Source organism: Brachyhypopomus gauderio, chromosome 4 (assembly GCF_052324685.1).
Source record: "Brachyhypopomus gauderio isolate BG-103 chromosome 4, BGAUD_0.2, whole genome shotgun sequence".
Lineage (NCBI taxonomy): Eukaryota > Metazoa > Chordata > Actinopteri > Gymnotiformes > Hypopomidae > Brachyhypopomus > Brachyhypopomus gauderio.
In genome coordinates this window covers 18,462,986-18,485,803 of record NC_135214.1, presented here as the reverse complement: position 1 = coordinate 18,485,803, position 22,818 = coordinate 18,462,986, and the positions used below count along the sequence as shown (strand labels likewise).

General features: G+C 41.1%; 2 protein-coding genes and 2 long non-coding RNA genes across 7 annotated transcripts in view; 2 read left to right on the top strand and 2 right to left on the bottom strand.

Moving 5' to 3' along the window:
* The first annotated feature begins 2,139 nt into the window (after positions 1–2,139).
* nfe2l2a (nfe2 like bZIP transcription factor 2a) lies at positions 2,140–9,953 on the top strand. Its single transcript, XM_077002852.1, has 5 exons — positions 2,140–2,377; positions 6,546–6,818; positions 7,439–7,534; positions 7,707–7,844; positions 8,286–9,953. The coding sequence occupies exons 1-5, from the start codon at positions 2,336–2,338 to the stop codon at positions 9,507–9,509; spliced, it is 1,773 nt and encodes a 590-aa protein (XP_076858967.1). The 5' UTR covers positions 2,140–2,335; the 3' UTR covers positions 9,510–9,953.
* On the bottom strand, positions 4,384–6,590 carry LOC143512481 (uncharacterized). Its single transcript, XR_013130470.1, has 2 exons — positions 6,455–6,590; positions 4,384–4,936 (listed from the first exon to the last, which is right to left on the bottom strand). It is a non-coding gene; the product is annotated as an uncharacterized LOC143512481 (long non-coding RNA).
* Positions 9,954–10,152: 199 nt separating the features above from the next.
* Positions 10,153–16,380, bottom strand: hnrnpa3 (heterogeneous nuclear ribonucleoprotein A3). Of its 4 annotated transcripts, XR_013130468.1 has the most exons (12): positions 16,248–16,380; positions 15,176–15,298; positions 14,829–14,975; positions 14,385–14,595; positions 14,177–14,266; positions 13,939–14,007; positions 13,799–13,861; positions 13,465–13,599; positions 13,148–13,285; positions 12,967–13,032; positions 11,717–11,807; positions 10,153–11,614 (listed from the first exon to the last, which is right to left on the bottom strand). XR_013130468.1 is itself a non-coding variant. In XM_077002853.1 (11 exons), exons 1-10 carry the CDS (start codon positions 16,251–16,253, stop codon positions 12,983–12,985), a joined length of 1,032 nt encoding a protein of 343 aa, XP_076858968.1. In that variant the 5' UTR covers positions 16,254–16,380; the 3' UTR covers positions 10,153–11,807; positions 12,967–12,982. The 4 variants fall into 4 exon arrangements, 3 of the variants coding, with proteins under 3 accessions (XP_076858968.1, XP_076858970.1, XP_076858971.1); XM_077002853.1 differs by having other exon boundaries at positions 10,153–11,807; XM_077002855.1 differs by lacking the exon at positions 11,717–11,807.
* A 4,456-nt stretch (positions 16,381–20,836) lies between these two features.
* LOC143512480 (uncharacterized) overlaps positions 20,837–22,818 on the top strand; it is a 74,310-nt gene continuing 72,328 nt past the window's right edge. Inside the window, exons 1-3 of the long non-coding RNA XR_013130469.1 lie at positions 20,837–20,885; positions 21,027–21,066; positions 21,873–21,990. This is a non-coding gene — a long non-coding RNA (uncharacterized LOC143512480). The remainder of the gene's footprint in view (positions 20,886–21,026; positions 21,067–21,872; positions 21,991–22,818) is intronic.

The window sequence follows — 22,818 nt, the reverse complement described above, 5'->3', positions numbered from 1 at the left end:
GGTGTTGCGTCCCCTTTCACTCTGTACGGACCAGAGGTAGCTTATTTAAATGTTCAATGTGACCAGTAGAGGTCGCAAGCTGCTAGAGAGAAAGTTGTAGGATCATAGGTTAGTCATGCAAAATATTTTGCTTCACTGCGTTTCACTTTTGAAATGAAGTGGACTGGATGGATGGTCGATGGAGGGTTTAGTATTATTTCAGTTGGTCTCTCCACATTTGTAGAGTATTTAAATGACCATTAAAATAATTTTTATACTACTGTTGATTAAATGAACACTCTAATTAGCACTTACTGTTTGATGTTTGGTATCGTTTGGTTTTGCACATGTTTTAATTTCTTATATAAACTTATATTTAATTTGCTTTTATTCTAGGTATCAGCATTGATTGATTATTTTAGCATAATTCTAGTTCAGTGGTGTCTTTGTTTTGACTGAAGTAGAGTTTTGCAGAGAGGATGAGGAATTTTACAAGATTTGTAGTGCTAGCAACGTGTTGGCTGATTAGAGATTGTATTGACCAATGTGGCCAAAAAATGCCTGAGACATAAAATTTAAATAGCCCCATTAACGAGGTTTTCAAGAGCTGTACAATGCAAGAAGCCACAGAGGTGTTTTTGTATCGACCCCGCATGTACTCAGCTTTGCATAACAGTCTCTAACTTATCACTGACTATACATTCCATGAGTGGATGACAAAGCAGTTTTGTAGGTTACTAAATGCTGACAATGTAAATGTAAACATGTCCTTACCTGACTGAATCAGTCACAGGTTTTCCTAGGTGCTAAACTGTATTGGACAAATTAGTGCATGTTGTCACTTATAAATGTACATGAGAAAAACAGCAAACGTTTTTGCACTGCAGTGAACATTTTCTCTTTGCTTGTAAATCAGTTTCCATTCCTAATGGACGTTTTCCCAAAACAGTATACACAGTCATTCATTTGTAACACAAAAATCACACGAAAGTGTCTGATCATGCAGACCAGAACACATTGGATGCAGCAGCTAATTATCAATCCCAAAACACTTGCTCAAATTGTGCTCAGTTTGCAATTGCTCTAACAGTGTTTTCATATCTCACTATAAACCGACATACAACTAATGGTGTCTAAAGAGAGACAGCCAATGTTAGGCAGCCACATGGCACAACATTGGCATCTCTATCTGAATCTCTATCTGCATTTCCCCATTCTTCAATCCTACTGAGTTCCTTTTTTGAGATGGAAAGTAAATGACCCACCCTGTTATCATATGCCACCTTTACCTGCTATGACTAAAACATGTAGGCCAATGACAGCATCAGACCTCCAGTACTGGATTAGACGTTCTCAGAAGATATCAGAGAAGATATTGCTTGCGATGTTGGTGAACACATGTAATGTAATATTATAGATTAGACAACGTAAACCATTGTCTTGTATTTTGTATGATATTATAGTATTCTGATTATTGTGAATTTTGTTTGCGTATGCATCTGTATTACAATATTATGAAGCCTAATAAAGTAACTATTTTCACTTTGTTGGACCATCTCTCTGTGTGTGTTCTGATAGTTTTATTGTAATAGTAGTGAGTCATGGTGCATTAGGTGTCCTAAAGTAATAAGAAACAAACAGCACTTTAGAACTGACCTCAGGTCGTGATCAGCATCTTTGAGACATGCAGCATTTTGCGTTTTTTGGATTGTGTCAATGCTTATATGTTTCCCGTTGAACTGCTAGTGTGTTACTATTTTAAAAAGGAATTCAATTTTGTAGCATTTCTTTAGTTTTTGACTGAAGCTGAGTTATGCAGAGAAGATGGCATGATGAGTTTTGCAGGATGTGTAGTGTTAGCAAGATGTGTTGGTAAATGAGAGAATGTGGTTACAGTATTGACCAATGTGTGCAAACACGCCTGAAGAAAAAAAAATGTAAACAGTCCAATTTTCAAGAGCTTTACAATACGAGAAGCCATTGACATATTATTAACTTAACATATATTTTAGGGTAGTTAAATCCACAAACTACCATGTTAATACTAGGCGACTGACGGAGGACGGAAGAGTTGCCTTGCGATTGCGTCTGAAGGTGTAAGAGGGACGATCCCCCGCCGGCTCCGCCGGCTTCAGTGGTTGGTTCTCCAGGGTTCTGGGCAGGTCCAGCAAATGACTGGGGCTTTCCGCACATTTTCATAACTCCACAGACTGTCGCCTATCTCCTCTGCTATCGGCTGGAAACAGGTCTGTGCCGACTTACTTTGGAGTTTTATTTTTGATCTTCGTGAAGGAATACATACTAACAGACAGCACACTGGGAGTTGTTGGGTCAAGACGGGCAGTATCTCGCTACAATGATGGAGATTGAAATGCCTAAAATGCAACCAAGTCAACAGGTAAATATTTCCTCAGTAAACGTTTGCGTGTTGAGTCTTGACATCAAATGCGAATGACGTCCTGTTGTTGTTTAGTTGTAGCCTTTGACATTATTAGTTACGTTAGCATATTTCCTCTTATAATTTCTAAATGTAATGTCATTGATTGACTAGATGCTGTAGTCTAGTGTTCTGAACTTTTTTTCTGGGTCAGTAATAGCACTGCCAATGTCGACATGTACGACAGGCTAATATACCGAAGCTTGTATGTCTTGGACAGTGTATATTTTGGTGTGTCCATAAACCGTAAATGATTTTAGCTACGTCTTATATGCCTGTTGGAAAATATTTAAATAATAATTTCCTTATGACCAAATTTACTGGGGAATTACTGGAATTGTGGCTATTTTTGTCGGTATCAGAAGGAGGCGTTTCCAACACTTGTATCCGAGTCTGCGCGTCCTTTGCTCTTGTAAAAAATTCTGCCAAGTCATGGAAGTCCGGTCCCGTTTAAGAAAGCAAAATCACAATTTAAAACGCGATACTTTGGTTAAAGTCGGTGTACAGTATCTTAATGCCGCTTTAGTCATATTATCATGTCAGGAGAGATTGTTTGATACTGTTATTATTATTACTTTGGGATACAGCCTTTGCCTTCCGCTGTGGGTTGTCAGAAACCCCCCTAACATCGAGTAGCCCCCCCCCCCCCCCCCCGAGTCATCAGTAGGTTTGCTCCACACACCATGGGCGCATTGCACAGTAGAAGGAGGCAGTGAGGAATGTCGTTATTTTTACCTCTTCATCATGACGTCAAGATGTTGTACATATAATTAAGAGATCAGCCATGAGCAAACTGAACAAGGCTGGTTTGTTCAAAAACTCACTAAGCATGCCTTAAACAGGACCTCAGGTGTAAACCAAATTATTCGAATATTACACTACTAGATTTGTATTCTAAAAACTGTCTGCATTGTTACAGAATAATGCGTTTGTAAATATGTAAGCTATTTTTAAAAATAATTAGCTACATTACGTACACATAAACTCCACTTATACAGTTTCCCCTTTGCCCTTTCATACCAGTTTCTACCTTAGACTGGAACAATAGGTGTGCTTAGTAAACTAGTTCAGAACAGGTTTGGTAACCAGATTTTATTTGTGTCCTTAAATGAAAATGCTTTGTTAGGAACTCTGACATCCTTTATCATTGAATAAAAGGAAGTGGGGGCTGAGTATATTACCTGGAAATAATCTCAATTTTTAAACAGTCCTTCCTCGTTTGTTATACAAGAGTACGTTGGTATTGATCACATTACGGTCAAACAAATAACTTTACCCTGATAATACTGCATTTTGTTAGCCCATTAGATATAATTCTGCCTGGAGTACATTTAAGAGGTCTTTACTCATGTCAAAGCAGAATATATCAAATATATTCAGAGAGTACCACCAGACAATCCCCCCCCGTTGCATCACTTTCCCATATGGGGCAGAGATCACACCCTTTCTTACATCAGCCTCAGAATACTGATTTCAACCTCAGAATCCTTCAGCTTCATAGTATATGCTTCAACCAAACTTATCCTGGTGATATCAGAATATTTCCAAGAAGCAATGATTCAAAAGGCATTACAAAGTATCCCCTAAAAAAGTTGTGTTGTTTTTAAATAAAACTACCTCCCACAGTATGCAGTTGATATTTATATACCAAACTAAAGGACATCTGGGTGAATGCTTGAGACTGCAGAAATACCTTTTAACCACTTGATCAGAACGCTTGATATGAGGTTTCATGGATAATCAGTATAATCTAAATAGTGAAAAATGACTTGAATTTCAAAGTTCACTATCCTACTTATGAGCTTTCTACGTGTCTTCATAAATCACAGAATGTAAAATGTAAAATGAAGTAGCTCAGTAAAACTAAATTTACTTAATAGCTGCAGATCTTACCTGGGCAGCCTGTCATTTAACCTAGTTTCTGCTAAATCAATTTCAAGTAAAAATAATGAGATCAGGAGTCCTACTTCATCATGTTTTATATGGTTTAATGAAACAACAGTTGTTGTAGAACAACTCTGAAATTGAGAAAAAAATATAAACAAAATGTACAAAATGGTTTTATAAAGCATGAAACACATCAGAAAACATTTAGAAAAAAATCCTAATCGAAGGACCACATACCTGCATCCGCTGCGCCAGTTCAAGAGGGAGAGAGAAAGTTTCTAATGTGTTCATGTCCACCAGGCCTTTCGTGAGAGGGAGGCATTTAGGACTTGTTTATTTCATCATCCCCTTTTTCCTCCCCCTCCTCTTCCCGGCTGTAATCTGGGCCTGGAGAGCGTGCCTGGCTCGCAGAGATTAACGACGACTGGCCTGGAGCACTGACAGCGCCCACGCCGCTGCCTGTTAACGGCTCTGGCCTAGAATGTGCCGGGGCAGCCCTGACACAACACAGGGGGGGTTCTAGTGGGGTCAGGGCTGAAGGAGACAGCCAAGGCACACTCACCGTCCATTAGTGGAGTCCACTGGACTGTGGAGCCTTGTCTGACTGCTGCACTTCAGGGTTTTCTCCAACTCCTGAGTTTTCATTAGGAAACATTTGTTGATTAAAAAAGCAAATCTATTATTTGTATCTATTACTGTACGTTTCCTGTATTGTGTCTATTATTGTATTCCTGTATTGGTTTCCTGGCATTATAAATGTATAAGTATTGCATGATGAACCTAAAAGGTCTTCAAGTTTTAGAGGAGTACACATCATGAAAAAAATATTTTTGCGCTTTTAAGCAATGTCTACTAAGGCAACATGTTTTATTTGGTAGTCAGTTCTGCTTTGTACAGTCCCTCTGGTCACTGGGCCTTGTGATCCACAAGCACAGAATGTAGGAAGTAGACTTTCTGCAGACTTTTTACAGGAAGCACTATCACATGCTCAACACCTTTCTCTGACCTAATACCCAGAAAGCTTATGCAATAGTCAGGTGACTGCAACGTACGTCCTCTGTAAATAACGTACCAGATAATGGAAACAGGAAGAACAGACACCAGCAGTTTACTTGGACATTAAGTACTTGATTCAATTGCTGTTAAATAAGCTGGTTATTAGACATGGAAACATTTTTGTAGACCGGCCACTGTGATATGGTTTTAAATTTCCCATGGTTTATGGTGATTAGGAAACACCAGTTCCTTTATGTTTGCTTTCTATGCCTGGCCAGGTCTTTTATTAAAAATGATATAGTGTCTCTTTATTAAAGTCTAGCAGGGAAAAGTACACTAATGTTATCTTTTTGCTTGCTAATGTGACCTGTGTCGTATCTTTGTAATTAAATATTACTTTAGCCAGAAAATTCAATGAAGACTTTAGTTACAAAGCTTATCTAATCAGAAGGCTTTTAAACCCATGGTCTCACCCTTTGCTTTGCATTGTGTATTGGTAGCTCTGATCTTTCCATAAGCAGTGTTAGTACCTGGCAAGGCTATGGTAACAAACTCAGATAAGAATGACACACCAGTTTCTGTCCTTGCCAAGAGATTGATCTGCTCACACTGAATACACACACACACACACACACACGCATGCACACGCATGCACACACCTGCAGGCACATCTAGCATGACTGAGAGAGTCTAAACTGACTGGCTTTACAATCCGTGTCAGGCAAAAACTGGGTTCTGTCTTCACCGATGTGTTAACGGATCCATAGATATGTCTATCTGCTGGTCACACACACACACACACACACACATTATATATATACATACACACTTATGAGGCTTCAAATCTATATTATATCTATATTAATCTATATATGCACACATACATAACTTTACATGTATGTGACTCACGTGTGTGTGTGTGTGTGTGTGTGCGTGTGTTGTTCCGAGTTACTTTTCCTAAGCCAGTAAGTTTTGTGCTGTATGCACACAATTCTGATTTAATTGCACGGGTACGTGCGTCCTGGTCCACTGTGGGTGGGTTAAGACGGGAGGAAAGAGGAGATGAGCATCTATTATTCATGCTCCCTCCTCTACATTACATTCAAGATCAGATTGTGGGCTGTGAGCCGGGGCTGGGAAGGGCTGTGTGCTCACCGCTGTGCCGCCATAGAGACCGGGTCCCTCAGAGAGTCCCAGGGCAGGGTGACGAGGTGCTGACTTCTGGTGTTTTCCGCCCTCTCCGTAGGACATGGAGCTCATCGACATCCTGTGGAGGCAGGACATAGACCTGGGAGCAGGGAGGGAGGTGTTTGACTTCAGCTACAGGCAGAAGGAGGTGCAGCTGCAGCGTCAGAGGGAGCTGGAGGAGGAGAAGAGGCTGCAGAGGGTGAAGGAGCAGGAGAAGGCTCTGCTGTCACAGCTGCAGCTCGACGAGGAGACGGGCGAGTTTGTGCCTCGCACCACACCCACCACCAGCGCCCTGCCACAAGCTCATACTGTGCCTGCAGAGATCGCACAGGTACACACACACACACACACACACTTGAATGACTTTCTGATGCGAGATAATGATGCACCTGTAGAAATCGCTCTTACACACACACACACTCTCTCTCTCTCTCAAATGCAAGCTAATGAGACACCTGTTGAGATTTCGCTCACAAATTCAAGCTATGTTCTGACTCCTTTTCTCGCTCTCTCACACGCAATGCAACAAAGCATCTGTCGATGTCACACAGGTAAACAGATATGCATGTGCACACAGGGGCTTATAGTCTCCATATACTTTCTGTTCTGAGAAAGGCCACACCCTCTCGCTAACCCACTGGGGTGCAGTTGCCCGGTTGCCGGGTTACGGCTGCTTTAGTGTAATTACTGGAACTCAGGTGCTTCGGGTTTCAGGGTAGGTGGCACACAGCTTCAGACAAACACCTTCCTATAAGCAGTACTAACAGCACTCTGCTGCAGTATTCATGGAGGTGTGCTGCGTGACATGCTACGGTGTCTTGGTGCTGAATTATTGATTTGAAACGGACCAGGGATCAGCATCTAAAATGGCAGTGGTGGGAGTCGTGTGCTCTCCTCCGTGAGTGTGACGCCGGTGGTCTCACGTGCATGTCTCCGGCTTGCTATGTGCAGAACGTGCCGTTCACAGAAGAGGATGGAGACGCGATGTCGTTCGACGAGTGCATGCAGCTGCTGGCGGAGACGTTCCCTCTAGTAGAGCCAGCGGAGGTGAGAGAGCGTTGATACACGTCACATGACCGTGGCTTCATACTGACCTCGTGTGTTTATTACAAAATTATATAAGCATGTTTGTGGAACTGTGTGGATTACAGATACAATTTTTTTGAGAATCTCATTGAATCAATGTGCTTCTATCATTCCTTCCCTTTTCTTCTTCCAGTCTGCACCTCCTTGCTTGGATCCCTCCATCCCTCCCTCCACAGACAGCACCCACGTCATGATGCCTGGAGAAATACCCATGCTCACTCAGAATCCCTTGCTGCCAGGTCCTTTGGACCAGACCTGGATGGATCTGCAAGTACGGCTCAGGACACATGCACACACCTTAATGGGACAATCCTACAGGGCTATCAAAGTGCTCATAAAGAGCCAAGAAATAGCAGCTGCTGCTTAGCACTAGGAGATGTCATTCATGTTCGACTACAGAGAGAGAAACTCTCAGGCGAGTCTTTATGTGAGCAGGTTTCCATATCATGTGATATAGGGAAGCCTCAACCCGCCTTTTACCATAGTAACTCACTGCATGAGCGATGTTGATGGTCACCCTGTGGTTTGACTGCCTACTGAGGCATTACTTCACTTGTTTTTGCTATGATTCCTGTTTTGGGTCCAACCTTTCCAATTAGATCACTGTTGAATCTTTTACTTAAAATTAGGTTATTATTTATTTTTAAATGAGCTTAAATAATGTGTTGGCGTACTCTTGATATAACACAGATGTTGTTGTTTTATTGTTTAGCACTGCTTGAACATCCAGGAGATGTTGGACATGACCGGTTACGTCAACACAGCCCCACCTGCCGATGTACAGGAGACAACCTACAGCCAGTACCTGCCAGACCTGACTGACATCACCACTAACACTGCCGAACTGTGCCCGCCTGAGTATATCAACACCTATGATGCCACTTTTAGCAGCGTACCTCCCGACCTTAATCAGATGAGTCTAAAAACCACAAATTTGAACAAAGGCTTTGGACCAGATGAGTTCTGTGACATGTTCTACCCTGACATGGAGGCTAAAGTGGGTGGCAGCTCTGTATCTCATGAAGGGGGTAGCGCGGTTGGCCAGCTGGATGACCTCTCAAACGACGCCCTTCTCAAGCCCATGGACCTACACAGCTTATCTCCAGGGAACTTCAGCACAGGGAAGCCCGAAGCAATGACAGAATTCCCAGATTCAGATTCTGGCTTGTCCCTGGATGCCAGTCCAAAAACGAGCTCTCCCGGGAAGTCCTCAAGCGGAGACGGCTCCTTCGGATTCAGCGACTCAGACATGGATGAGATGGAAGGCAGCCCAGCGAGCACAGAGTCTGACTACGTGGAGATGTTCCCGTTGCTGGACCCAAGCGACAGTCCCCGGCTGCCCGGAGTGGAGATGCCCCCCGCGGGCCGGCCGCCGGGGGGCACGGGCAAGCGGCCGAAGACGGAGCCGGCGGAGGCCAGCGGCTACTCCAAGCCGCCGTTCACCAAAGACAAGCAGAAGAGGCGGTCGGAGGCGCGTCTGTCTCGCGACGAGCAGCGCGCCAGGGCCCTGCGCATCCCCTTCTCCGTGGACGCCATCATCAACCTGCCCGTGGACGACTTCAACGAGATGATGTCCAAGCACCAGCTGGACGAGTCTCAGCTGGCGCTGGTCCGCGACATCCGGCGGCGCGGCAAGAACAAGGTGGCGGCGCAGAACTGCCGCAAGCGCAAGATGGAGAACATCATGGGCCTGGAGGGCGAGCTGGACTCGCTAAAGGAGGAGAAGGAGCGCCTCCTGCAGGAGAAGAGCCAGAACGGCAGCAGCCTGCGGCAGCTGAAGAAGCAGCTCGGCTCCCTCTACCTGGAGGTGTTCAGCATGCTGAAGGACGAGCAAGGGAGGCCCTACTCCCCCAGTGACTACTCCCTCCAACACACCTCCGACGGCACCATCTTCCTGGTCCCCCGCGTCAAAAAGACTCTTGTCAAGAGCAACTAGCACTTATCCTGCTTTCTTTCCTCCTTGGTACTGCATTTTCTTTAGCTAAATACTATGCAAAGGAAGACAAAAAAGAAAAAACAAACAAACAAAAAAAAACTTTGTAGGTATTTTTGCTTAAGCTTTAGCAGTAAAGATGGCAGAACTATTATATAGTTTTTGCTTATTCTACTTTCTTAATATTCTTAATGTCTGTTATATTTTGTACTTCTTTATATTTTATCTGAGATTGTTTTATCTATATGGTTTGTAAATACATTTATACTTTATTTGCTATTGAAATATCAAACAATGTACTGTGTATATGTTTTAGAAGGCTATTAATTGTGTTGCAATCACTGGCACTCAAATCTGTTTTTATATCTTAATTTACAATTCTCTTGCAATTTTATCTCCTGACTTCATGCTTTATAAAAAAAATAAACCATTCATGTAATCAGGTGATTACGCTGTCTGTCTGCTATTACTATTATAAAGACTGCATAAGACATATACAGAATTACAGTTCAAACATCATGCAATACCATTAATTTCTCTCACACACTATATATATATATATATATATATATATATATATATATATATATATATATATATATATATATATATATATATACATAAAAAATTATACACACACACACACTTCCCAGTCTTCGACAGTTTAATTTGTGTAGGAGCAAGTCACTGCTCCTAAGCTAATTGGCTAATGGCTAAACCATAATGGCGATTGTGCAATAGAATGCTTTCCCTTCACCCCTGCGAAACACACATACATCAGCCCCTCTAAGCCCTGCTGGGCAAACACAGAAGCAAAGCAGAGCTTTGTACATTGTTGTGTTTGCACTGTTAGGCACTTTTTACCCGCATACACTGAAAAAAACTTTTAAAAAACAAGTCCACCCACACCAGCCCTCCAGAATCCATTGGCCAGACTGGACAAACAGGACCGGCTGGTTCAAAGACACTTTATGTACGTCATCATGTTAACAAAGAATAGCACTTTAATGCTTTATAGCTGCGCTGCATTGTTATATTGTCATATTGATTAATTATGCGTAGATTAGATCCAACAGTGAGAGCATTCAGCTCGCAGATGAAGCTGTGACATCTTGCTTGCTTTAACCTGCACTGTTAGTTTGAATGTATTCTTAATTATTCACCAACATTGCGTAACATTCACCTCTGTTACACATTGCTATTGCGTGTAACAGAACAAAACAACAAAAAAAGATTCCCATACAAAGGAACGTGTACAGACCAACAGGAATTACATTCTAGCGACTCTTGATTCAGAGATTACAACACACCTTTATTAAAGTAATACTTGCATTGACAATTACAACCCATGCATTAAATATGTGTGGTGCTACAGGATTGAAGAAGTGAATAAAACATTTCAAATTATAGATGTATGAATTATCCCTGAGAAAAAAATCCTCCCATATCCAGAAAAACAACACATGCTAAAGAACTAGATTAATCCTGAAATACACTGACCCACAGGGGTGTGTGCAGTGAAGAAGCCAAGTATGCATGTTTGAATCTTTCCGGTGGATCAGGGTTCAGGAAGGACGAGGAAACAGAGGCGCCTTTAACGGAGATTAGATGGCAGTGATATTAAAGTTACAGAATGGGCATATCTACTCTGAAATCATCTTACATGTCCAAAGATTTTTTAAATACGTGTTTTTTTGGTATTACAGGTTTGCACTTACCAGGATCAGTGTACAGGTGTGGTGGTGGGGATAGCAAGAACATTCAGTTCCTCACTTTCTAAACATTTTTTAATACACATTACCTTGTTCTGCACTTTAATGACACACTGCTTTTATAATAAAATGTTTCTCAACATCCATATACTTACACTGATTTTGCTTCGTTCGTTAGAGAAGATGGTTTTAGGTAAGCAGCAAATGGCTTTTCCTTTATAAAATGTATGCAGTTAAAGGGAAGGGGCTTCTGTAATGACATGTAAATGTTTGTAGCAATGGGAGGATATTTTATATTGGTCCTAATGTATTTTTTGAGAAGTTAATCTTACCCATCCAGAACGTTCGCTGAAAACGTGTCATACAAGATTGTCTGAAGTGCCGCGTCGTGTCAATCTGTAAATTAAGCAGAATAGTTACTCTTACCTGGGCCTAAGACTGTCACCTCCTCCTGTTTCTTCTGCCTTATTCCCTCGTGTCTCAAACTCTCATACTCACTCCCCCTTCCACTGCTGGCTAGCATTTGCTGTCACACCTCTGGGGTCCAGGGACTCACTAGACTTCCTTCGCTAGGCTTGAGGTGCTTATTCTTGGAAAAAAGAAAAAAATGGAACAAAAACAAACAAACAAACCAAAAAGAGACACTAAGCTTTCTGGAGGGACACCTCAAGGCTTTCCTCCACATTCTTGCTCTCCACGTGTCCCTCGCCCCTCCACTTTTCTGTCACAACTTGCTGCCTGGTCCAGATGAGGTGCTGTCTGACATCCACACTGGGCACCTGAGTCCTGTTTGGTGGTCTCTGCCTGTACCTCAAGACCCCTTTGCTCATATGCAAGAGCAGCATACTCAAAATTTACAACACAAAACGTCAAACATTTTGGGCTCATTGACAATCACTCAGAACAACTGCACTTGCTCCATGACTCAATGATGCACTAACTTCATAAAGGGATTTTCTACACAACTTTATTTTATCTGGTTTCTTTTTTCACTTTTCAAAATAGGTTAACAATCTAGACTTCTATTTATACAAAGGAATCCATTACATGCCCTCAAATCTACTCTGCTTTTACTTTTTCATACAACGCAAGACAGCACATACACACTAACAATAGAAAATTACACTTGACACTGATAAGAAATAACTACCTTGAAGCCAAAGTATATATATATATATATATACACTGAAACAAATAAACAAAATACATAAATTGCAAATTATTTTATGGCCTTTTTTGAATAAACAAACACCTATCAATTTTGAAGATGTAATAAACTAAAGAGAAAATTACTTAAGACCATATCATTCAAACACTGACTACGACTGTGACACTTGATATACCACTCTAAAAAATGTAGAATAATAATAATAAAAAGGATTTAAAAAGCAAAGGGGTTTCTGCAATGCACAAAATGTAATATCAAAGGAATGTACATACACTAACACATACTAGATCATGAATACCTGGCTACACTCGTGCTTATTGCAGCTAGTGCGCACAGTCCTTCTGTGAGATTCCATTTTTTAGTCTCCATAGTTCTCTGCCTAGCAGGTCCTGGCTGTCTCACAGTAACCTGCTGCTTTCCTGACCTCTCCTCTCCTCCCATCCCCTCTCCTCTCCACTCATCTCATCTCCTGCTAACTGTCCACCTGAAGCCTGTTGAATAGATACAGGATAAAACAAATAGTTATTCTAGGTCAGCAAAACTCTAAGGCTAATTGGTAAGGGTGTTGCATTTGACTTACCATTAACATACGTGCATTAATATCGCCTCGAGCCATAGTTGCCCCCTCCTCCTGAACCATAGCTACCTGGGAGCAGGAACACAAAGCCTTGTGTGCTTGTCCTTGTGCTTGGTTATAAGTCTAAAGGTTATAGATCACGCTGCTGTGCAGCAGGACCATAGATTACAGGAGACCATTTTACCTCCATATGGTCCACCTGAATTTCTCCCCCCGAAGTTATTTCCTTTCATGGGGCCATAGTTAGACTGCTGACCTCCGTAATTGCCAAAGTCGTTGTAGCTTCCGCCTCCACCACCACCACCACCACCCCCGAAGTTTCCTGAAAGTTGGAAAAGTATGTGGCTTTAACTAATGTAGCCTAAAGTCACAAGTGCAACTCCAGCATGTTTCAAACTGAACAGACAAATCTCTTGCTGACGATCTGTACAAAATATTTCAACTAGCTTGTGCAAATGTCTTCAGTGATAACACCTGCTTGGCCCCATCAGCCATACTTACCACCAAAACTGCGTCCATCGCTGTAGTTGTCATATCCTCCAAAGCCGCCGCCCCCACCCTGGTGGCCGTAACCAGAGCCTCCACCAAATCCTCCACGTCCACCACCATAACCTGGTCCACCACCATAGTTCCCACCTGAGGACATACAAAGGAATGTGTCGGTTTAAACTTAATTGCCCAGTTTCCAAGACTTGGACATAAAAAGAAATTCCAATGGGGAGTTAAAATAAAATTTACACTGAGCATGAAAGGCTTAAATCAGTCCACTTTTCTCAATAAAGATGGACACATCAACATGACCCCAGTACTCCCTTGTGAAATTAAATGCCCTTACCATCTCCTCCTCCAAACCCATTGTAGCCATCACCTCCATAGCTTCTGCTGCCTCCGTAGCCTCCTGTACAAAGCAGTATAGTGTTGGTTGCGTTCTTTCTGTCTGAGGAATGCAGACGTAGGGGTGGGAAACTTGCCTACCTCTTCCAAAGTTACCTCCTCCAAAGTTGCCCCCTCTACTCGTGAAATTGCCTCCTCCACTTCCACGATCTAAAACAGAAAAGAAGAAAGAGGAAGCTGAGAAATAATCAGACTTTTCCCATGGTCTCATGTCCTCTAGTTTATATATACTAGAATGGCAAACTGAAAATATACATAATTATACTACTATGACGCACACAAACACACATGTATAGAGGATGTGAATTTAAATACGTACATCTCTGGTTAGAAGCTGTCTGCATTTCCTGTTTTGGTAGTGCTTTCCTGACCTCACAATTGTGAGAGTTTATGGTATGGTATTTCTGGGCTTAAGAGAGACACAATGGAACACAATGGAAGTTTATGCTACATACTTACACTACCAGAAACAACTATTTTTTCAGACAAAAAAAAAGACCTCCACAAGAAGTTGAATATTCTCTTACCAACAATTTTATCCACAGTGTCATGATCGTCAAAAGTTACAAAGCAGAACCCTCTCTTTTTGCCTGTAGGTCGCTCCTCCATAATGTCAATGTTTTCAATTTTCCCATACCGCTCAAAATATTCACGTATGTGATGCTCTTCTGTGTCCTCCTTTATGCCACCCACAAAGATCTTTTTCACTGTCAAGTGAGCTCCTGGTTTATTGGAATCCTAGATCAGCAAAGTTAATCTAAGTAAATAACATTGTTTTTGTTTGCTATAGATAGGTTATATTAAATATAGGTTTTTCGTATTGCACATTAGACTTGACCTCACCTCAATACACTGAGGTAAAGTCATTGAATTTCTGAGAAGCTTACCTTTGATACACACACTATAAACACTGTACACCAATAAATTTCTAACAACAGGGAGTTGTCTGACAGTGCTGGATCATAACACACCTCTCGGGAAACTGCACGTTTAGGTTCAACCACGCGGCCATCAACTTTATGGGGGCGAGCCGCCATGGCATCGTCCACCTCGTCCACGCAGGAGTAGGTGACGAACCCAAACCCTCGGGACCGCTTGTTTCCAGGGTCGCGCATCACCTGCAAAGGTGAGCAAGACAGTACAATAATCATTACAACGATAGTCCGAGAATTACATCTACCACAAAGCTAAATGTAACATAAGGACGTAAGAGAAAACGTAATAGATAATTACGTAATAGTAGATAATTACGTAATAATAGAGAATATGTTACAAAGAGAAAAAAAGCTTCTAAAATAACACGGTAGACTTGACTAACCACGCAGTCCGTGAGCTTGCCCCACTGCTCGAAGTGAAGGCGGAGGCTGTCCTCTGTGGTCTCGAAGCTCAGGCCGCCGATGAACAGCTTCCTCAGCTGCTCTGGCTCCTTACTGTCATGGCTCTGTTCACATCAGAGAAAACATGCCCTTACTATGAAATGCAGAAATCAGTTTTTTCCTTTTTTCGCAGAGAACAAACAGGACGTGCCATGAGATTAAGCTTTGATCTTCACATTTTACTGCATAATAAAAGAGTTCTGTACGGGAGGCGTTAGCTACAGTAAAGATGGCCCGTCCCGTCGCTGGCAGTTACCGCGTTTAGGTTCGTGTGTGGGGAAATAAACCCTCTCCCTGTATATACACTTTCTTAAAATTAGTTAAACACCTATCTAACTAGCTAGTTGGGCTCTTGGGAGAAAATGTTAGTATAAGGACTTTTATTATTAGCTGCAACAACGTCTAGAATGTTCCAGGTGGATTCCCTCCAGCGCCATTTTAGAGGTCTTCTCGCTCCTTTCCTCCATGTTGTAACTAATTTTTGCGGGACACTCGCAACATTCACTCTTGTTGAAACGGGCTGTGGTGAAACTACGGAAAGGTTCACAAACGACAGTAAAAATGGGCCTCTCGGCTAACGTTACAAAACGACCTTCAAGCTACTTATTAACATTGTTGCTAGCTAGCAACCTAGCGGCCTATGCCGTGTAGCCAGCGTTTATGCTAACTTAGCTCGCTACGTAGCTAGTGACGGACTTTCTTCATTTAAACCTTTCTCCTAAATGAAACAACGAGCTCACAGCCCACGATACTTTTATAATATCCGAGCTTATGGTGACAGAGACATGATGGCATGATTACATTTATGATGACACAAAAATATGTTCCTGACAGGAGGGAGCTAGCTTAGCTACTTGGATAACTGCAGCTAACGCGGCCAGGCTGACTAGCTATCAAGATTGAGAATGGCGACATAAGTTTACGCGATAATTAAAAATTTTCTCTTAAATTATATGAAGCTTATTTTAAATGTTTATATATGCAATTCAATACAACATAATAACATAGCTATACCTCCATGTTCCGGTATCTGTGCCCCCTCTTATTGACACAAGGCGGAAATTTGCCGTTGCTTTTGACTGCAACGTCAAAGTTCACCACAAGATGGCAGGAGCGCCATTTATCACCGCTGTCTCCATCGGGTGGGTTATCGTCAACCTGGGCGAGGATGTGTTACTCATGAAGTTGCAACATGAGAAACTATTTATTCATGTTATTAATAAAGGTTGATCATTAATGTTAATGACATAAGAAAGTCATCATTAAAGTCATCAGAAGGGTACAATGATTGACATTTCTACATTTCATTTGCTATATATATATGTGTGTGTGTGTGTGTGTGTGTGTGTGTGTGTGTGTGTGTGTGTGTGTGTGTGTGTGAGAACGAGAGATAGAGAAATATCCTGTTTCTCTAAAAACAGTGCTTCACTACAGTTTTTAATATCTACATTTTTAACTGCAGTATAAACAAACTTTATATATAGACTTTATATACAGACCTTTATTCAGTGTTTTATTTTTTTGGGTTAACAGTGTTGACTTGATTATATTATATAAATAACCCTTAAGATGAACCTTGAACACAAAAGTAACTGACATTGTCTTTTAGCTGGGCATGATTAGAACCCCTAACTTTACACTAAGTCACTTCTTTCTCCGTTTCCTCTCATTTCTATAGGAAAGTGTTTACTCTAAGCGTTCCATAAATGGACTGTGTACAGCGAATATATAAGGCGCTTAAGAAAAACGTTAAAGATGCAGGCAAGCTGATTTTTATTATTAATGTAACTAGCACAATCTAATTCCTACAATACCACATCTGATAGTTAGGGTGGTGCATTATGCCACCTGCTGGTTGCTTAAAAATCTTCCTTCTACTTTGTACTTTGACGTGTCATGTCACTGAAGGCCATTACTGTACACATTAGTGTAGTGTCCGTTTTGAAAATGTAAATGGAGAATATTTCCACTTTAATTATTACTATTAGGCTATTATTATTATTATTATTGCTTGTTTTCTCATGTATCCCTGCAACAAAAAGTAGTATGTTTCAGAATGCTTTACTTCATGTGTTATGTAATATGAACAATCTGGGCAGTTTTGGGCTACAATCTTACATCAGTTCATGAATCTAATCATTAAAATGTTCCTGTTTTGTAAAGAAATCATTCTCATGTACAACGGAATTTTGTCCTGCAGATGGTGCTATAGCTGTGATGGATTGTGAAGTTGTTAAATGAAGTTATTTAATGCATTTTAATCGAGATATGTTTGCAATAGCTGAATATTGGTCAAGGTTAGTAAGTTGTGCAGAAATGCTAGAAAGTCTGCATTTAGTTCCATGAATTGTTTTATACATATAAACACACATAGAGTGCTTTTTTTTGCTGAATGCCTGTGTAGAATATTTTTCCCCCAGGACATCTTTGAAGCATCTTCTAATACCCACTGTGATAGCTGTGTTTTGTCTTTTCCCTGATCCCAAAAAATCTGGTGCATTACCTTTAAGCAAATTCAATTTTAGATACAATTGAGTCCTATTGTTTGCATTCAATTAGTGGTGAGGTGTACAAAACCAGGAAACTATACAAAATAAATGAATATGTAAATTAATAAAAGAAATAATACTTGTTCTCAACTGAAGTGATTGCAGAGAGTTAAACTGCATAGCTACCATCAGTTTGATTGTTCTCTGTAATACCTCTTAAACTATGTCGAATGGTCCTGGGCTCTAAATGTCCCTTTAGGGAGGTGTCATGGCAACCCACTGTTGGGGTAGAGATACCCCTGTTCCTGTACTTAACTGTCAAAGTGCAGTGACTCATTTTTAAACTTAGAGTTGTCAAGATGTAGGAGATGTCAAGATTTGTTCGGCAAATTCTTGTTCTCTAACTTATGGCATAAAGTATCCGTGATACTTGATTGCACAAAACATTCAGCATGGGTGATATTCAAACCAAATATTAAAATAAAAAAACAAGTCAGAGAGCTCAAACAGAGTATACAGAAATACAGAGAGGTTAAGCAGTGTTATATTTATAGAACGTGGAGAGGACGTTTTGTGTTTATATATTATGGACCTCAAACCTGGCAAAAGTTCTGAATGGAGGCTGTGCTTTATACATTCTTAGCATGAGGTTGTGTTTAAAACCAGGCCAGGTAATAGTATGCAGAGAATTCATCCAAAGTTTGAAGGCTTATCTAATACACTCAGAAAACTGGGGTTTAATATTTCTAAAAGCTCACATTGCATAGTGATGCCTTCAAATAAGTTTTATTCATGTCACCCTTACTTTCTTACTATCATTACTAACATTTCATTTGAACTACATAAGAACTTTCCTGACAGTTTTTCTTACCTACTTTTCAGTGTTGTGACATTGATCAATGAGTGTTTTTAGATCTCCCCACTAGCACGGCTGTGCTGATGTCTTTATCTGTGCGTCTTTTATTAAGCATGCGTTCAGTGGGCTGTCTGTGCTGTGGGATAGAGTGTGATCGTGTAGGTGAGCGTTGTGTGCTGTTTGTTGTTCCAGAGTCGCAGCGAGAACTTTTGAGAGGTTCTCTCTGCTGCCTCCCAGGGACGGTGCTGCTGGTAGGCTGTTTGTCACACACCTTTATTCTTAGCACTCTGAGATGACAGCATCGTGACACTGAGATATTTCATAGGCCACACATGTTTACTCACTCTGTCAGATAGACACGCACACACATACGTACACGCACTCACACACACCTCATTACAAAAACTGTTGGGGCTACAAAAATGTCTCATAACATGTGTTTAATTCTGCTGAAGCTTGTTTCTTAAGCTTGTGCTCTTTGACAAATGTTGACAAATCATTTTAGCTGATAAGTGTTTCCGCTTTGCATGTGCTAGGTATCAAGTTGAAGCTTAACACAACTTACCTCACTGTGAAAATAAAAGGGATTTTTGATCAAACTGCATTCAGGAGATGGTGCGAGATACACCTTTTCTTTTCATAAGTATTAATATATGTATTAATATCTAAAATAACCATCTTTGCTTAGGCTGTTGTCCATATGACCAGAGCCGGAGTGGCTAATCGGGAGATTCGGGAGGATTCCCGATGGGCCGGCTCATGTCAATCTCTAGTTTGGGCCGATTGGGAGGGGAAAATAATTTTGGGCCGGATTTGGGCATGAAACTCCCGGGCTGAAAAAGTGTCCCACTCCGGCCCTGCATATGACCCAGACCCGGATATGCAGGGGAGGATGTATGTATGGATGGATGGAGATACTGAAGCATTTTCTCCATTCATGTGATGTAGCTTTCTGGAATGACTTCACTGGTTTTAGTTTTGGACCTAAATGGTTGGATCTTTATGTTGGTTTTTTAAGAAAGCCTTCTGCATGATTTTGAAAACAGGTCTTCGAGATTGTTAAAGATGAGATTCAGATAAAACCTTGAGCAACATTCACAAAACCTGACTTGTCTTGCTAAATCAAACAAATTTAATCTTTGTTCAAAAACAAACGCTTCTATCAGATGACACACAAAGTTATTCAATGCATAAACGCTGCACCATAGTTATTACATGCTACAGTTATTACACACATCAGGCATTACAGAGTCCTGTATAATTCCAAAACACAGAACTCTTGGGAGAGTTTTATTTATGAAAACTGGATTCATGTATATATTTCTATGAAGTTTAAAAATATATGAGCTGTATGCGAAATATTTGTATTGTATTTATTTATTTGTATTTGTATTATTATTTGTATTGACAGTAAGGAATGTCAGCTATTCATTCTGCTTCTGCATCATGTCCCTTATGCTGGCCTGCCACAGGACTTCATCTTCAGCTTACTAGACAGCAGAGGGAAAAATCCTTTGGCATGTGGAATCCAGCATTGGAAAGAATGCGTTCTTATGTCATCACATACAGGATCCACTGACTACAGTAGATATTCCTGGATTTAGGGGCTTCTGTGATAAATCTGAGAGATTATGGTAGAACAAACATTTCTGAGATGATGCTTATTGATAAACCACCTAGCTTATGCTGGACCAAATGACACACACACACACACGCACGCACACACACACACACACACACACACACACACACACACACACACACACACACACACACACACACACACACACACACACACACACACACACACACACACACACACATATATACTTGTACGTGGAGACACTGCTCAGGATCTCCCTGTTTGGCCCAAACACGGCATCCTGTAGATCATCCAGAAATGTTAGCAGATGTTCCGTGTTGTCAGGCACTAATGTAACGTGGTGATGGAGAACCCCATAACTGCTGATAGCTGTGTGTAGGGTCACATTCCCGCCACGTTGCCCGGGCGACCCCTCTTCCTCTCCGTGACACTGTATGCAGCTTCACTCAAATGCATTCATCGAGCTCTCCATGGCTACCAATTCAAATATTCCCAATACACACAGTGCAAACAGGCCAAAATGAGTTTTGTGACACAGCATGTAATGCAGCAGTACTGTAAATCGATGGTTTCTGGCACATATTTCGATGTCTGTGCTCAATGTCCTTCTCAGTTGCACTCAAAGCGGTACTCAAATGTTTTTTTTTCTTTTCAGATGGCTTTGTTTCATCGATATCAGCTTGCATTGCAAGATACCGACTGCTGTAAGTTGATCCCTTCAAAATGGATATAATCCACAGCTTTATTTAATGCAGTTGAAAGGAGAGTCTCTTGTTTTGAGAACACGTGTCTGTCCATCCTCACATTCCAAGTGTCCTCTAATACTATTTATCCTCTTTCTACAGAGCCATCTTCCTATATACTTTTATTGCACTGAAACTTCAGGTACTAAACATGTTACCATTCCTCTGTGAATTGCCTGACTATGGAGGCCACCCTATCTGCTACTGAACTGAACTTCTGTTAAACATGTGGCATTACTGGCCAAAATCAGGTTTACCGTAGCTCTCTGTACATAGATGATATAGTATGCCATAGCATAATATTATCACATAGCTACTATAATATACATAGCTACTCTCACTTGTTCCTTTGAGAACATGTGGCCCTTTGCTCCTTGAAATTCTCAACACTCAGTCCTATGTAGACCAATCTAAATACATGTAAAATGTCACAGCATATGAGACATTATTTCAAACATGGGATGCAATGAATGGGTACCAAAGAGTACTGATGTAGTACGTATAGCAGGTTATATAGAACTGATTTTACTGTTGACAGTAAAGAAAAGCTGTTTGTTACATGTGCTCTTTTCAAAATGCCCAAATCACTGTTGCAGCAGTGTGTCTGCTGAGGTTGGGCAGAGTTTTCTTCCCTGTCTCAAAGTCACCCCTCGGTTTACAACATGGTCAGCCAATATTGCTCAGATCTCATCAGATCTAAATTTGGTCCCCATCTTCTTGGTCCTTGTCCTCCTCTAGATCAACCTCTACCTCTTCCTCAATCTAACCTCTTTCTTCATGGACACACTCTCTCTTCCTCACTCTCCTTCTTCCTCTTCCTCTTACTGCAGCGTTGCCTTCAGGTTTGAAGACAAGCAAGCTTACCTATTGCCTTTTATAGTGTTTTTATAGAGTTTGTAATTAAGTGTCGGTACATCTGATTTCTGTGTCGGATCGCTTGCTTCACAGGTGTGATGTCATGAGAGACGGTGTCTTGAAATTGCAAAGAAGTGACGTCATGTTAGACTTCTGTGCCTAAAGTAGAGAAATGTCTGCATTGCAAAAAGTGGAAGGCAGTTCTGGAATGGTAAGTTGAGAAAATCTGGGCTAGTGTTTTGCTCCTAGAGTGTCAGGTTTCAATAACTGTTATTTTTATGTGTAAACAATCATAAAAAAAACTGTAAAAGAAATCACTGCATGCAATATGAATAATTAATTTTTGTGGATGCAGCAGTCGGTTAAGAGAGGTTGGGCAAATAATAGGCAAAATATATAAATTCACGCCCTCCTCTCCACTGCAAGAGTACAGTTCCTTTTTATGCAGGTTAATTACTCGTTGCATTTATGTGATAACTAGTGCGGCGCACACAGTTACTACCACACAGTAACTACAACCAGCCTTCAGGTAGCCAGCCTTCAGGTAACCTGAAAATGAGCATATGACAAAATAGGTATTTAGAGACACTAATGATAAAATCTAGATAATAAATAATTTGGTAGATACATTGGGTGTAAGTATTTAGGAGCAGATGCCCAGATGAATTGGCCGCCATGGTCCCCTTGATTTACCCTTTCTTGTGTAGAGTAACTGCATCATTTTGGCAGATACACCTATGACGTAACCCACTGGTGAAATAACGAGCTGGGTATCATTTATTCTGGCTTTAAAGACAGCACTTAAGGCAATAATTAACCTGGATTTTATACCTCTTACAAACTCAAATGATTTCTCGCAGTCTCTAGGTGTCAGCGGTCCCTGTCATCGGGAGCTATAGATAAATCTTAGCGTGGCGAAGCAGACAGCAGGTGCCCTTTAGCCAGAAGGGAGGCTAGCGCGTGCTAGCGCGGTAGTATATTCACACGTCATGTGTCGGCTGTAACTTTAATTCCTGATGTTTAGCCCTCATCCCTTTGC